At 40.2% G+C, this 16,958-nt stretch overlaps 1 protein-coding gene across 1 annotated transcript in view; it reads left to right on the plus strand.

The window, feature by feature from the left end:
- Nucleotides 1-16,958, plus strand: part of LOC104941720 (aryl hydrocarbon receptor-like) — a 34,999-nt gene that overhangs the window by 1,215 nt on the left and 16,826 nt on the right. Inside the window, exon 2 of the mRNA XM_010766853.1 lies at nucleotides 7,750-7,940. Within this exon, the coding sequence (XP_010765155.1) occupies nucleotides 7,750-7,940 (191 nt within the window). The remainder of the gene's footprint in view (nucleotides 1-7,749; nucleotides 7,941-16,958) is intronic.

A 16,958-nucleotide genomic window follows, 5' to 3' on the forward strand; every position in this document is an offset into this window, starting at 1 on the left:
CGGGTTCCGAGTATGTTATTGTAATCTGATATGGCCGTGTGTGTGTGTGTGTGTGTGTGTGTGTGTGTGTGTGTGTGTGTGTGTGTGTGTGTGTGTGTGTGTGTGTGTGTGTGTTCTACTCCTTTTATACCCCTCTAGTTTCTTACTTTGTAAAAGTTTGTTCCACAGCAAGCCATGATTTTACAGCTATAGAACTATAGTCCCATAGAGGGGACAGCAAAGGGAACAGTGTAGACTACAGATGAAAAAATAAAGAGGCAAGCACACTAGGATAAAATAAAAAGTATGCATGCAGGGTAGAAAAAGATAGGTAACAGTATAATAATAGTCATACAAACAATAGAGAAACTGCATTACTTAGGAAGATGGTTTTCAGGATGTACTTCATAATGAAATATACTAAAATACTAGTTAAAACATTTTCAGTGCTGAACTATTGATGCATTAAAGTAAGCAGTATTTGAAACGTGGAGTTTGTCCAGTTGCAGGCCTTGTCTCATTACTGCATTATGGTATTTTTTTTGTCTAACTATTTAAAAACCATATTGGTAGTGTTGCAGTGTTATTTTTATCATCAATTATCCCCTAGGATTCTTTCTGGATTATGAAACTTCTCGAAAAAGAGGGGAAAAAAAGTCCATAACATTAACAACGGAGGCAGAAGTAAACAATAAACAGATATTTTTCTCTGGAGTTGGAGGAGACCAGAATAGAGTGAATATTCAACATTAATCAGCTGACCTAAAGTTTTCTCCTTAAATGTGAAACTTAAAGCAAAAGTATATTATAGTCATGTTGATCTTCTGGCATATTTTGTGGTCTAAATGTTAACCAAAGACCGTACCCTCCATCATCACTCAGACCACACAGTGCTATTACTTGACTATCTATTTCAATCAGGGATTAACAATCGCAAAAACAACTGAATCCAAGTTTGTTTAGATAAGTACTAAATGGAAAACATGTCACGGCAATGAATGAGTTTAGACAATTTTAGCAAGTGATAATGAATCATATTTTTGAACACAGATGAGCGTTGAGTCTAGTATAAAGATATGTGTGCTTATAAGGGTCTGGCAATTTGGGTATTGGCTGTTCCATGTGTCATTCCCGAAATAAAGAGGTGGCCTGTGTGCAGCCGTCTGTGGGGCTGTGCAGCGAGGACTGAGGTTTCCTGGACAGCCAGCTGGGCTCAGCTGCACAAAGGCACCATTGAGCCTGACTGTAAAAAGCTGTGGTCACTACACAGGGGCATTCCACGGCAGATCTGGCCATCCAAATTCTGGCTTTTATTACCGAGGACGCCTTCTGTGTATGTTGCCAGTGTCCTCCGCCATGCATCCAACTGCATTATTAAATGTAAAGTATTTTTACGTGCAACCAGAGGAAAGGTCCTCTGCTCTTACAGTAACTGTTTTAGTCCGTTTGCAAGCAATTTGTGTTTTATGTGTTTAACTGTTGTCTTGTGTCTTCCCTTGTCAAAATGCAAACTCATAACTTCCTCATGTCATCACAAGGCGGCCTCCTCGAGGTCTGTTAATGAATGCAGAACTGCCTCAAATTGGATATGCATTAGTTTGTACACCCTTGCAAAAAGAAGTCCAATTGTATAGAAGTCTATGAGAAAATGACCCTACTTCTCACTTGATTAATTATCTCCGTAAATATTTTCCTGACAAGTTTATGGCCTCAATTGCTATAGTTTCAAGTCCTCTTCAATACATCGTGATGTGCATTTTGTAAATGAAGGCCCTATTTTGATTGAAAAAGCTGTTAAAGAAAGGAATGCTGTGGTTCATGGCTTTGTGCTGCGGTGTCCAGTCAGGGTATTCTTTGCGTTTTTGTTTTGATCTGCAAAAAATGTCTTGGATGTTCTTTGCTCCACCCTCTTGTGTCACTCTGGTTGCAAAAAAACAAGATAGAGTCCAAAATGTAAAACTCTACAAAACCTGTAGTCTCCCAAATTGACAACTAAACAACAACAGAGGACGGTGATCTATTGCATAGCTTATGCTAATAGGTTGCTGAATAACTAAACAAAACAGAAAATTCATCTGGAAGTGGATTATTCCTTTCTCAGCTTTTTGCATTATGGTATTTCAACAGTAGGAGCACTCCTACAAGTTGCTGTGAAAATATGAGTTAATTATTGTGTATACAGTACGGCTCATGAAAGCCCCCCCACATCGTACAATGGCAATGTGTACTTAAGACTGAGCAAGTGGATTATGAGTTATAGGCTTTCCAGAATGACTAAGCATTTACTTTAGCAAACAATGGTCTCCTTAATAATAAAGGATAATAAAATTCACCAGTGCAAATGTTTTTTGCACGGTAATCTAAGGAGATTGTGAGAAACGCACACACAGGCAGACGTGCTGATAAGAGGTTTGGCAGGAAGCCAGAACACTCCCGGTGAACAGCAACAAAGTTGCCCTTTGTTCTTTGCCCTTTGTTTAATTTCAAAGACGAGTCTTCACAAATACCAGTCTAACACTCTTACAGGAAAAATGTCTCTGTTTGTGAAATAAAACCTGTGTGTACAGCTAACAAAAGAAAAAAAATATATACACATAATGCGTTATTGTTATTTTATGATCTCATTTACATTTGAAAGCTGTAATGTTTCTCAAGCACCCTAATGTATAATTATGTCTGTCTGTCTGCGTGGTGGAGCAAGGCAAAGATAAAGAAGTCGGCTGTCGCTCAAGTGGTAACGCTGGTCGGCCATTAACCGTTGAAAGTTAGAACCCTGGCTGTTCTGGTCCACGTGTTGAAGGGCCTTAAAGGAAGTAACGTAACCCACAATGCTCCTGATTTGTGTAGGTTTAGGGGTAAATTATGCTTAGTACAGAAGTGTTGGCCAAATAAATGTAATCTAAATAATGAATTGTGCATGCAGGACACCAAGATAGAAGCACCCCCCCCACCCCTTTCCCTATTGGCAACCGAATAGGCTGTTTCTCCTCTCTGGACAGAAAGTTCAGCCCAAACCAATCCCAGCCCGAGAGCTTTTCAAACCTTTGGTGCAAACGGGACCTGAAGCCAGCGTTTGAAGGGCTCTAAAGCATTTGGGGACTGCCCTCTCCCAGAGGATGGTAGCTTCAATGGATCCACGGTGCCCCCGCAGAGTCACAGCTGACAAACAAACATGCATAGAAACTTCTGCATCCAATTCTCCAATGTGTCTCCACATGTTTCAAACCCTCTTCCACATTTATTGTTTCTGTAGGCACAGCTGAATAGATCATTTAGTTGTCACGCTATGGCTTCTGCATATCTCTGAAGCTCCCCTGGACGCAGCAAATGTAGCAGTGTATTGTCAAAGTGATCAGATTCTATCGGTCCTTGATTTTTTTTATGCTTTCATGCTGCCTCTTAATTTAGTTTTATGCTGGATGATGCAACTGGAGAGCAGACTTGACCACATTTCCTGTGTCTTTAACCAGGGTAGTTTTTATCTCAGCATGAGCATACTATACAAGTCAACTTTTAAGGTTATTCTTAAGTAGAGCTACTCTCGCTGAGACCCACTCATCATCTTTGTTTTCTACACTCATGGACAACGTATGTTTTGTGAGTTCTCGATGCTATTTTTTACTTCTCTGTCTGGAAAGCTCTTAGGCCCGCTTTTGTAAACCGTCCTACTTATTCTCGAGCAGCCAAACGTGTATAGAAAGCACGCTTTTCCTACTTTTGATCCACTGAGTCATCCCTGTGGATCTGGCAGACGCTCCGCCTGCCTCGAGCAGACAAATGTGTGTCAGTGTCATTACTGAGAGCTACATGGGGAGCCTTGACCCTGAGGCAGAGGCAATTGGGTTCAGATCTCTACTCTTTTGATCTTGAGATAAGTAAACTAAATAAAAGTCTACTGTAAGGATGAGTTTAAACATCTGCCTCTCTCACAATGGACGTCCTGATGTCTGTTACTCAACGCCGTGATCCATAGCAAATCAAGGTGGACAAATGGTGCTGAATGCTGGCTTTTGTCTCCGCTAGGCATTTCTCGAGAGTGAGATCAGTGCTGCTCTATTTCTGAGACGGTACAGCTCGGGTCTGAAGCCAGCAATCAAGTTCAGGCTGCATTCCCTGCAGACTATTCAGTGGCAGAGGAGGAAACTTTATAGCCTGTCATTAGCCAAAGTTTCGGTAAAGAGTGAAATTTAGGGAGGAATTTAGGCAGGGAATTTCGCAGCCTGAAACTGCAGACCAGACATGCTTTGGTAGTAATAGACCTGGATAAGCTGTTAATGCTTAGGATGTGTTTCAGGGCTGAAACCAATTCGTTTAATGTGATCAGATTTGGCGGACAGATCACTTATTGGTTCGTGTTAACAAATATTTATAGAGCCACAGCCTTTACCTAATGTTTTAGAGTTACTCATAAGACTTTTAAACACATGTATAACAAACAAAAGATGTTGTTTGCTCAACACAAATGTCTTTTAGAGTTTAATGAGTGGCCTAACGGACGTTAGCATAACAAGTAGTCAAAACTCGCAAAGAACAAATAATACTTATTTTTGAGTGCTGACAAGTTTACAGAAGTATTGTCATCGTGTCTCGTCTGTTATTGTCATCATACCATGGATTTTGAAAATAAATGTTTCTATGCATGTTAGCACTCTCAGATGACACCCTGCTGTTTGGTGCTCTTGAGCATCAATAATATCTGTTCAGTGCAAAGATCCTAATTGTAAACAGACTAAATAAAACATACAGATTGATTCTTGCTAAGTGTTGATTGTGTGATGCTTTGAGTGCAGTCTCAACCCCACAGATTTAAATCCAAATCAAATGTATATATATAGCAGTTTGTATACACAATAGGTAACGCAAAAATGCTTCACAAAACAAAAGTAAAAACCAAACTGTCATTGAGGGGATGCAATGATTGGGTTTCTGCATATGTACCTGCATTTGGACAGAATCACTCAGTCTACAGTTCTACTGTCGTCAATGTGGACTTATCAAAGATAATTAAACGTCTACAATCAGTCTCATGGTCAACATGTGGCTTAATAAATGATCAGTCTGACCAACAGTCGCCAATTAAGTTTATTGACCTCCATAATTCATATTTCATAATATGAATTGCTTTCCCAGTGCAAACAGAAAACCTATTGTCAATACGTGGATTAAAGACATGTTTTTGGCAGAGGACATGGCACTTGGTTTGTTCAATAAACATGGTTAAAGTATGGGCCGTGCTTATTAACATCACATTCGTCTCATTTGCTGAATAACCTTGTTATCTCGTTAGACCCCACCCACACACAGGCACGCACGCACACACAAACACGTCACACACACACGTCACACACTCACACAAAATGACTAATTCATGTTAACGTTGGTACTTAATTAATTCAATAAAAAAAATGAACGTAATCAGTAGTTGACACTTTTGCAGAGATGTTTAATTTTGTTTCATCTAATTTATATTTTTGCATTTTGATACTAAACAGACTAAACTAAGTTATCAAATAAATTGACCAACCGAAAAAATTAAGAATGATGAGTCAGTCATAAATGGGATTTGATACACTATGTATCTTAATGCTATCATAGTTTGGTGTACTATGTCATCAGATGCTTATCGTACTCTGAGACGTATCTTTCCTTATTTCCTGTGAGTAATGAACTGCCATGTCCATATTAGCAGTAAGTGTTTTTCTCAGCAGGTCTGTAGTGGAGGAATGATGACAGTTGTTATGTATCGTCGTCCCGTCCCACCCTCTCACTGACACTTGGTTTCTCTCCCGGTGTAGCATGTGTGTCTGATTTGTGAGTAATGAGTCCTCGAGCCATGTGAGTTTGCATGTTGAACTGGAGCATGGGTGGTCTCAGACCCCGTTGCCCTTAAAGTGAGAGGCAGGCAGAGAAAATAAAGCCGCTGTCATGTTGAAAAATGGTTTCCATTTTGAAAAACGACATAAGTGGTCAGTGGAATGACTTGTGGTAACGTTGTATATTTTGCATGCTGGTGTCTCTGCTATTTATTCTTGGCTGAAGATTGTGTCCTTGAGGAAAAGAATCATGGTATTGTTTTCAAGTTAAGAGGAGAAGATCTTTTAGCTCGTCCATCTTTCTCAAGATAAAAGTCAGATATCCAAAGTTTAACATTACAAGTAGTTCCTCTTTATTAACATGGTAGGTAGATTTCTTTTATTTAATGTTTTGCTAATCAATTCCATTTTACTATACAAAAATAAGTAAGAAGTTAACTTTTTTGAACATCACCTTTTGTTGTTTATTTTTTTATGAAGAACTATTTTATAATGTTAGGTTTGGGATGCTTCCTTTTTCTCTTGCTACATGTCCACTTAATATCCTGTCCACAACTGCAAAGACTACATTTAGGGGTTTTATTCGCTTACTTAGCTGGCTGGCTATGTTGTGATTGGTCAACCGCTGAGTAGGGATGCCAGTGATTATTCGATTATTCGAATATTCGTTACAGTCTCCATAATCGAATATTATTTTTAAAAATCGATTTATTTTTTTATTATTATTTATGTTTTTGTTTTTTTTCTGTCTTAGTTTAAACCAAAATATAGACTAATGCTAATAATAGTAATAGTATTAATAATTATAAATGGCCATTGGTCACACCACCAGTTTGTTTTACTGTAAACTTGGAGGAAGCCTGCGTGCAGAGCAGACTGCAGCACGCTACACACCGACCCCGCCCCTACCCCCCCTCTCCCTCACACGTGCGACTAAAGAAAAACAAAGCGGCAGGTAAAAAGAGTTCCTCCTCGTGGAACTACTTCGAACTTACAAGTCCAAAGGAAGTTAAATGAAACAAACAAAGGAATTCCTTTTGTCTGAGTTTTTTTTTTTCTCTCCCGGGGGGGGTGGGGGGTCGGTCGAATAATCGATTATTATTTGCCAGGGCTGCCGAATAATCGATTTTGATCATGGTCAGTTTCTGGCAACCCTACCGCTGAGAGATGTCCCGCCCCTTAGCCTATCACATTCAATCTGTTGGAGTGCCAGCCAATAGAAGCGTGAGTGTTACGTAGTGATGTCTCTATGTTACAGAAGTAGACAAAGGACTCCAATGGAGGCGTTTAAGGGGGCGTTGTAGGGAAGAAAAACTTCCTTTGGAGGGAAGTTTGGGATTTTAGCCTTTGCAGACTATTTCATGGAAAAGGAAAACCCCAAAAAGCACATTAGAGCCTCTTTAAAATCCGACTTCAGCTTCAAAAAGTTGATTGACCATATATCAAACATATCAATCATATGATTTAACAGCACGGGACATTCAAACACAATGCTACTTCCTGTTTTCTATACCAGTGAGTTTCTATCTGCTATTTATAGAGTCAAGCTAACTTGACAAGATGAAACCTTTAACTGTTGTTTTGATCAAAGCTAAATAAGGATCTTGTAATTTCTTTAAAACAAGGTCAAGTTTTCTTTTATGTGGCTTTGACAGCATTCCTGTATCGTAAGTCAACATTGGAGCTGATGTCCTGCTGACTCACCTGGACTACAGTGTGTATTAGTCACTCACAGATGTACAGTAATGGCTGCGTGTTTATTCCCTTAGTATGTTTGAAGCTGTTTGATGCGTTACTAAAAGTACACGTGGCTTATGTTTAATTGGCATGTGTCACAATGCACACCGCACCAGATGGTATGACTGGCACGGCCGGTTGGCCAGGCCTGAACTGAATCGGAGTCTAATCTCAATTAACTCTTCAATTATTTACCATGTGTTTTATGTTCACTCCACAGAAAGAAGCAGCCTGAAAGAAATGAAGTTGTTAAATCAAACCCTTCGAAGCGCCACCGGGATCGGCTGAATGGGGAGCTGGACCGGCTGACGGAGCTCCTGCCGTTCAACGGGGACATCCGCTCTCGTCTGGACAAACTGTCGGTGCTTCGCCTCAGCGTGGGTTACCTGAGGGCCAAGAGCTACTTCAAAGGTGAGCATCATCCTGGGCCCTATAGCATCCAGCGCTAAAACAATCGTTTAACTGATCTGAGTGAAACATATTCAAACGTTAAGGCTGTGCATCCCACAGCCAAGCCAGGAATGAGAAGCATGCAGGAATCTGGTTTTCGGAAACAACACGTCCTCAATACTTGTAACCTTATGCCACCCTTTCACCTAGCAACACTTACAATAGGCTCTATAACAAAATAGTTATGGATGTGTAGAAAGTCAACACTATGAGTTGATTAATCTTGCAGACATCCTGGCTGTGAAAGCCGGATGAATCATGATGTGTGATTCAATTATACGTGAGTCACGCACATGACATCTCCACCACCCGCAGATTCTTTTGCTGTTGTTTTGTTTGAGTCAAAACAGGCATTTTAGCCGAGGTGTTGGCAGACTGGCTGCTGAGTAAGCTGCCTGGTTGCCTCTGGCTTCACAGAGGTTGTTATAATGCATGTGTCTCGCTTCGTTGCTTTTTTGAAACATTTTCTGTGCATTGTTTAGCCCGTGGCATCTTGTTGTTTGACCTGTTGCCATGACTTCCTCCTTCAACCAAAACCCTGAATCTCACATGAATTGGTGGCTAGATAGTGAAGTAATGTGCGCGCAAGATAGACATCTTTATAGTCTTATTCATTATCTTACACATATCTTTACAGCAGTTGCTTCATCACTACAGCAGCCGTCCGTCTATAATGTATTTTTTACAACCTGTTATTACATAGCTAGTTTAACATGGCTAGCGGTGAAAGACCAAAAACAGACAAAATAAATCAAAACGTGTGAAGCTGCAGACTGTAATGAGCCATGTTCTAGTCGTGCACCGTGAACATCCAGCTTGAATGGATGAGTTAGGTGCAGTTGTGACATTCCAGCGCTGCTTGTTCTCACACCCTTTTTTGCCTACTTCTTGTCTAAGCAAGCGAGATAGACTCAAGTACACAATGTCATCTTTTTAGAGAGCAGTTTCAATAAAGTGTATTTATCACTTAGCATTTCTAACATATAATAAACTCTCCCCCAGACTTGATGACCTGATTTAGCGGCATGTTTTCCTATTAACAGATTCGAGTTGGTATAAATATTCGGATATTTATTATTTCCCAAGGATGTGTCCTAGATCTCTCTGAGATGTTTAACATGCAGCTGGTGGATAACAGGAACTATAACTCATAGGTAGTTTTGGCTTGATCCGAGTAAAGAAATGTTTTTTTGAAACGTTTGCCAAAAGTAAGTCCGCTTCTGTCTCTCTGTTCTTTCATTACCATGTACAGAATTTATGACATTCAAATAAGTGGTTGTGAATCATCCAAAAAAGCTATTTTTCCATACAAGGAATGTTCTACATGGTTTTTCCTCTTCTGTATTTATATATAGACAGACAGCACATGTGTAACATCAGTGGAGTCATGTCAAAGTCCCATCAAACACCTGGGGCGAGATGTTTTATTCATCCTTTAACACTTGATCTATGCACAGCATGCATTTCTCACACACTCTAACATGATGATAAACGGGGAACATGCAGTCATGTGTTATCTTCCCACATACTTCACACAGTGCCAAAAAAGGGCTATGAAAAGAAGTGCAAATGAAGATGAGAGGTTATTTCTAATATCTGAAGTTCAGTTACACCCCACGCTATTTACGTTCCAAAAAATAACAAAATGTGCACGAGGCTTTATGAATGGGATGAAAGGAATGGTATGAAATGTTCTGGTTTAATACATTAAGCCTTAAATGTTGTTGTGCAGAAGCCTAATGCTGCGTTCACACCGGACGCGATGCGAATATTCGCTCCAATCGCTCAAGTTTCACCGCGGCTTGCAGTTTGTTTTATCGCGTCATTCAAAACAGACATACCGTTGACGGAGAGTTGTGGTTGTTTACACTTCCATGCAAGATCGTTATGGTTATTTCTGTCCTTGACTATGGAGGATATAACAACTATTGCTGCTTTGTACCTTCTGTGGAAGTCCTACAAACGTAGCAACAAACGCCGTGTCTGGGTTCTTATTCTCCTCCAAGCCAGCTCCTTTTTGTTGCGGTCCCGGTAGATATAGGCTACGACATTGTATCGTAAATCTCCGGGAACCCACTCACAGCCACAACGATCATCTCTTCCATCTTTACAACTGATCAACAGCAGGACGTCAGAGGGAAGCCCAACGCTGATTGGCTTTCGAGAGAACGCGTTACGTGGATTTGACGCTCGAGTAAAAAAAATTGAACTCTTCGCGTTTGGCGCGGCCCCCTTCAAATCGCCTCAATCGCGTGATTCGCGCCGCGTCCACCGCTTCATGCGCGCCGTCGGAGCGAATTCGTGTCTGCCCGCGTCTCTGCATTAACTTTACATGTAATGCCCCCAAAAATCGCATCACGTCCGGTGTGAACGCAGCATAATGCTGCGTTCACACCGGACAGTGGTCTTGAACCCTCCATGGCATTTCGAATTACTTTAAAAACGTCTTAATATGCTTTTTTTGGGGGGGGGGTATTCCCTTTCCTGTGGTTTCTGTGCATGTTAATGGTCTGCAGAGGCTAAAATTCCAAAGTTCACACCAGAGTGTCGTCACTATGTAACACTTGCGCCTCTTAGATTGGCTAGCGCTCCAACACATTGTACGTGAAAGGCTAAGTGGCGGGACATCTCTTAGCGGTTGACCAATCACAACAGAGCCGGCCAGCTAACCAATCAGAGCATACTGGGCTCTGGTTTCAGACAGAGGGTGAAAAGAGGTGCTGCAGCACAGGCAGTATGCGAAAAATAAAGAGCTTTTTGAACATTAAAGCATGGAGACATGTCCCAGTAAAGACAACTAAAAATATATATGAAAATGAGCGTGATATGTCCCCCTTTAATAATTACAGACTACTGCCCTCCTCATTGAACTGTATTCATATCCTACTGTTCTAAATGTGTTTTATTAGCTTTAGTCAAAGTCAACCTAAATGTTGGCTCATGTTTTTCTCATAGAAAAGATTTGTTAGTTTTTGAAGGTGTGTGCTAATTTAAATGATGTGTAATGGTGCATATCTAATCCTTGTTGGTTGTGAATGCAGTGATGCATCAGCTGACTGGTCTCTTGATCCCAAATACACTTTAAAACTGTGGGAATCGCTGACAACTGCAAAATGTTTTATCTTCAATGGTTCTTTGACGAACAATGACCTTCATTGAAAACCCTTTTATAAGAAAAACTCAACGTTAGCCTCTCATTGTATAGGACTCACTTTATTCACGGCAGATATTTCCCAGCAGTTTCTCAGTGTTTATGCCCTGACACTACTCTTCACCCTCTCCTTGAGTTCATTTGACATCAGCAGATATCAGGCACACTGAGAGTGGGTCTGTGCCCTGTAGCAGTGGAGTGCAGGATCAAAATCACATGTCGCATCACACAGCCCATGTGCAGCCCATCTCCCCATAAATAACGCTGCTTTGTCCCGATGGATCTTTGCTTACTGGAGGCCATTTCACACGTTTAGTTTATGTTGCTGTCACAGCAGGAAATGATATGTTCTGTTACTCATTGGTTTGTGTAAATACATGTAAAATGATCCAGTGATGGCTAATAGTTAGACAGATACTCAAGGTCAAATGCGTTGCTAATACTGGATCATTGTTCTCTTTTGTTTTTGACTATCTTTCTTTTAGTTTTTCCTGTTTAGGAGCCTTGTTGGTCATTGGACTCCATAAAAAAATGCTCATTGTTGTCTGAAATAACGACGCAGCACTCTGCAGGCTGTTAGCTGGAAGAACAGGAAGTGTGTTGTAGCTTTCAGAGCATTGATAAAAAATGAGAAAACAATGGAAGAGGTCATGACATTAACAGAACATCTCTGGTATGTTTACGGGTGATAAAGGGCCATTAATGGTTCAGTGTGTTCACAGGCCTTTTCTATAACACGGACATCTCAGTTCTGGTGCTTATCACTTTAACTCACAATACTGCTTTACCAATTTCACACATAAAGGTCAGTTTCCCAGTCATAAGGAGCGCTATCCAGCCTGTGATCAATGGATAATGCCCTCTTTGTCCGATACAATGATTTAAGCTTTATCAGCAGATTTTAGTTACTAACCGGGAACATTCATTCACAAAGTTTTTGATGTTTTCCTGGAAGGGAAAGTTTGCTTTTGGTAATATCTTTTCAAATGTAGAATAAATGCTTATCTCAGTTTGTACTATTCTGCCTTCGATCTGTGTCTCGTGAGCTTTCTAACTATATGGAAATAAATCAATATACTACGCCGTTAACTGCATTATCTTGTATGTGACATTTCCTCTGATTACTGACAGTCAGGGGGTCAAATCTCGGTCATACACATCAGCCAGCCCTCATGACACTCCTCCTGACCTGAGAGGGGGGGGGAAACCCTGTCTGGCTACCATGGGATCTTTAAAGTCATTTTAAACTTTGACTCAGTAGAGAAAGAGTCCATGTGTGGGTGAGAAAGAACAAGAGAAAGCAGACTTAACTTGTTATTATGTATTGTAATTATATGGTTTAGCAGTAAATTGTAGCACTGCAGACTGGAGTCTCTACTAAGAGTCAAATGAACTCACGATAGTCGTGTCACATGAAAAGGCCAGACGGTTGTCTCCTGTATAAAGGTGATAGTAGGGTGTGGATTAAAACAGAATGCACCTGAATGTTTTTACACACATAAACCCACGTCACATGGACACACATGTGATATGTGATATGATATGCAGAGTTGACCATGCCAACTTTCCCCTTATGTGTGACGCGGCTGTTTGGTAAGCGCACAATGGAAGCCAAAAACAGTGTGTTGTTCCCCATTGGGTGGGATATTGAGTTGCAGCATCATGTATCCAGTCTTCTTTCAATAAAGTCATCAACAGATTTGATGAATTCAATGTTATTTCCAACCATGGTGTAGATTTCTCAGATACTGAAGATATCATTTCAATCAGGAGAGACGGTTTTGATGTAAGAATACATATTTATTGTCAGGAATACACAAATGAATGTAATGGAGTACTAACTAACAGTTATTTTCATTGTCAATTCATCTGTATAAATGCCTCTCTAAACCCTCTAAAGTTTGTTTTTCAGCCTAAAATCCAAAGATATTCAGTTTAAAACAAAGTAAAACATATCAAAGCAGGAAATCTCAATATTTTACAGCCTGAAATAACATTTTTGCATGAAAACCACTTAAAACAATTATTTAATTATTCAAATAGTTGGTGGAAATTGGTCCTTCACTTCAAGCCTTGTGTAAATAAGCATAAAAGTGATTGGAAGTCCAAGTTGTTTTTTTTGTTTTGTGTTTCAAGTTTTTATTTGAACATCTAAGCGAGCTTGAATCTGAAAATAAGAGATCTGAATTGATGAACATAATCATATCATTATCTTGTGCTTCCTTCTGGTGGTATAGATGGTACAAACAGATATGTGCATGACATGGGACGTACCATTTGTTGCTTCATAAAGTGAATTATATACGATTCGCACTGTAATAAAGAGTACAACTCTCTAAAGCAGGGGAGTCAAACTCACGGCCCGGGGGCCAAATCCGGCCCGTCACTTCATTGTATGTGGCCCACAAGAGCTTGCAAAGAATATAATATGTTTATTATAAGGTCACGTGCCGCTTTAAAGGAGCACGTTGCCCTTGAACTACATGCCCCACAATGCATCTCATTTTGTGAGATGCCACTGAAGAGACTTGCAATTACTTGACTTCTGCTTTCAGACGTAGTTAATTATGAAGTTATTACCCTATCCGATAATAATCCAATGCAGAGGAAATGTTGTTAAATAATACATTATTTTATATATATTATATATATATATATATCTATGTATATTTATATAGTCTTAAAGTTACCGCCGGCACTTTGAGTGTAACCATAATTCTAATGTGGCCCGCGATGAAATTGAGTTTGACACCTCTGCTCTAAAGGGTCACCACATATGCTTCTCTTCTTTGCTGAAACAGACTACCACATGTTAAAGAGATATAAAGACTAAAAGGAGAAAAACGCTACAGAGTCAGGATCATAGGATGAGGAAACTTCGGAGGAGAATAATCTGGCTTTGATGTAAGAATGGCTAATGTTTGTATAAAGAAAACACAATGACACTGACATGACAGCCAGAGTCATTGTTTAATCGCCGGGCTTTAAACAAAAGCCAGCAGTGGAGGGACATTACAGGGAAGCTCATTTCTGCTAAATGTTAAAAGGGTTTGTTTGAAGACGTCTACATGGCTTAGAGGTACAATCACTGGATTCATACAATGTTATAGCATTTAGCCTAAAATGACCTCTGGTGAGAAATAGGAGAACCACACGTACACAAAACACACACAGCTGTGCAGCATGATAAGCTCTTCACTTCCTATAAAGATAATTTCAACACAAGCCCAGTTTCAGTTGTGTAAAGTTTTACAAGGTAATGTGCTCCATGATTAGTAGCAGTGTATAGATATGGATCATTGTATTGATTCAATAAAAAATGACACATTCTCAACGAAAACATCGGTTTTTCCTCATCTTGCTTTTTATTTTGAAATTCCAGTGGAACGTCTGTGTTACAAATTCATTTCAAGCCTACCTCCTGCCTAAAACTTAAGAAAACTGCCCTTTTTAGTAAACAACAGGAGCTAAATGTATATTCTTTTAATACAAATGTAGGTAGTTTTTCATTTTTTTGGAAGAGTCCAGTAATAAAATTGTCAAATCATATTTAAGTAGCTTTTTGTAAATGGATCAAAACGGACATTTGATATTGTTTAATATAGATCGCAGGCCCCTGAGTCAAATTCAATCAAAGTCCTATTGTGTCTGACTTTGTTATATCATATATTATTGTATTGCTGATTAAGAATCGTACTTTTCTGTCATAATAAATCTGCGGTTAACACCCCTCATGTTTTATTACAATGCTTCTATACAGATGGTGGGTTTCCATTCTTTACTATATGTCTAAGGGAGATCACCATGGCTGCCTCTCAGGGGTTATCCCAGTCTAAACATAAACCTAGGATGGGTGTTCATGTGTGGGCATGCCTAGAATGTAAGATAATGATCTCGTAAACCGTTAGGTAAAGGAAAAGGCTTTAGAGAAAGGAACAAACATAAGCAATTTAAAGGAATTCGAAGGAGATTAAAGACCTGATAATGAAACAAGCTATTTATGGCCGCCTCGAAACGGCAGATCTTTTGGAGAGAGCTGGACTCTTAGCCTCATCGCGTGACTTTATGAGGCAATACTGGATATTACTAAAGGCTTGTGGCTCACTGCTGCTGAAAAATGTGGACTTGCTTTCCAAGTTCATTGAAAACATCCAGGGCCTGTTAGCAATCACAGTTGATGTGGTAACACCGTATCATGTGCTATAATTTGATATAATTTGGTATTTTGGATATCTGAATCATGTATGCACAAAGCCATACACATGCCACACTTGTAACAGAAGGAATAAAGAGGTAGGAACAACTTTTTAAGTTCTGGCAAACATTTGGGCGAGAGTATCCGTACAGGGAAGCCCATTCTTGTTTGTTATTGAATCCTTATGGGCTCATTTTGTTGTGTGTGTTTTACCTATACATGCCCTTAAAACCTCATCATAATTCACCTGTCAACTCGGCATAATAATATGCAAGAGGAGGACATCTCTGGGGTGACAGAAGTTGCCTGTCGGCTCTTGATTCATGACTCCCCTTTCAGTATGTCGTGAGAATGCAAGCAACCGCTGGGAGACAGATTTAATCATGTTTTCATTTTTTCCATTCTCTGGAAGGTTTCTTTCCCCGTCTCTCTCCAGCTTCAAAAACCACAGCGCTACATCTCCCTTCATACCCAAACTTATTTTTTCCCCCCGGTTCCCCTCTTGGCCGGAGCCACGATCGCCCACCGAGACTTTCTGTGACATTTAGAGTCTTCCAAAAAACGCTTGTGTTTGTTTATGTGGCGAAACGAAATCAGCTGTCTTCCCACTCAACGTTTGGTTGGAAAGGCCAGAAACACGGAAGATGTTTTATTGGATTTATTTAAGGACAGATCAACATCTGTCAGGGTTCAGACGGAGAATATAAACAGGGCTCTTTATCCAGGAGTGTAAATTAGCTTTCAGTGTTGATCATTTGCATATATTTCAGGACTTCCAATATCAACATTCGAGTACTCACCATCTGTGAGTACTGAGACAACGTAAACACATACATATGAAGTCAATCTACGTAGTACACATTTTGGATACTTTGTGTTCCACTGAGTTAATAAGTGATTACCGTAATTTTCGGACTATAAGGCGCACCTGAATATAAGCCGCAGCAGCTAAATTGAATGATGTGTACATATATAAGCCGCACTGGACTATAAACCGCAGGTGTTTTAATGTTTAATTACCATATGTAAGGGTTCGTGCACAGAGGGGATTGTCGGGAAAGAGATGGCTGTTTGAGGAAGCTCCCATTTATTAACATTTCAACAAACACGTTGCATATTTGCATAACGTATTCAAGTGTTACCATTTAGTGCAATAGTAGCTACAGAACATGTACTGTGCTGTGTAAACTGTACTGTATCACATAGCGTTTCAGACACACAAACTTTTCCACTTTCAAACTTAAACGGTGCGCTCCCAGCGCACGTACCGGCAGTGATCTACAGCAGCGGTTTTCAACCAGTGGTACGGGGACAAACTGTCTCGCTCTCGTAATGTCTGTCTGTCTTGCTCTCGTTCTGTCTCTCGTACCACTCTCGGTTCCAGTTTTACTTTTGCGCGCTACCTGTCTCACTCTTTTCCGGCCTCCAGCTTTTCCTGCTGGAGCCCGCCGCTTAAAGGTGGGGGGTGCGGACCGGCCATAGAGCCCATAGAGTTAAAGGTGGTGGACTGTAACCTGTAAAATCCATAGATTTAGGAGGTCCCCTAGTGGCCGTTAGCTGTACAAATCCATAGATTTAGCCGCACCGTTATATAAGCCGCAGTGTCGAAAAATGGGAAAAAAGGCGCGGCTTA

Source organism: Notothenia coriiceps, unplaced genomic scaffold, assembly GCF_000735185.1.
Source record: "Notothenia coriiceps isolate Sejong01 unplaced genomic scaffold, NC01 NC01_scaffold00003769, whole genome shotgun sequence".
Classification (NCBI taxonomy): domain Eukaryota; kingdom Metazoa; phylum Chordata; class Actinopteri; order Perciformes; family Nototheniidae; genus Notothenia; species Notothenia coriiceps.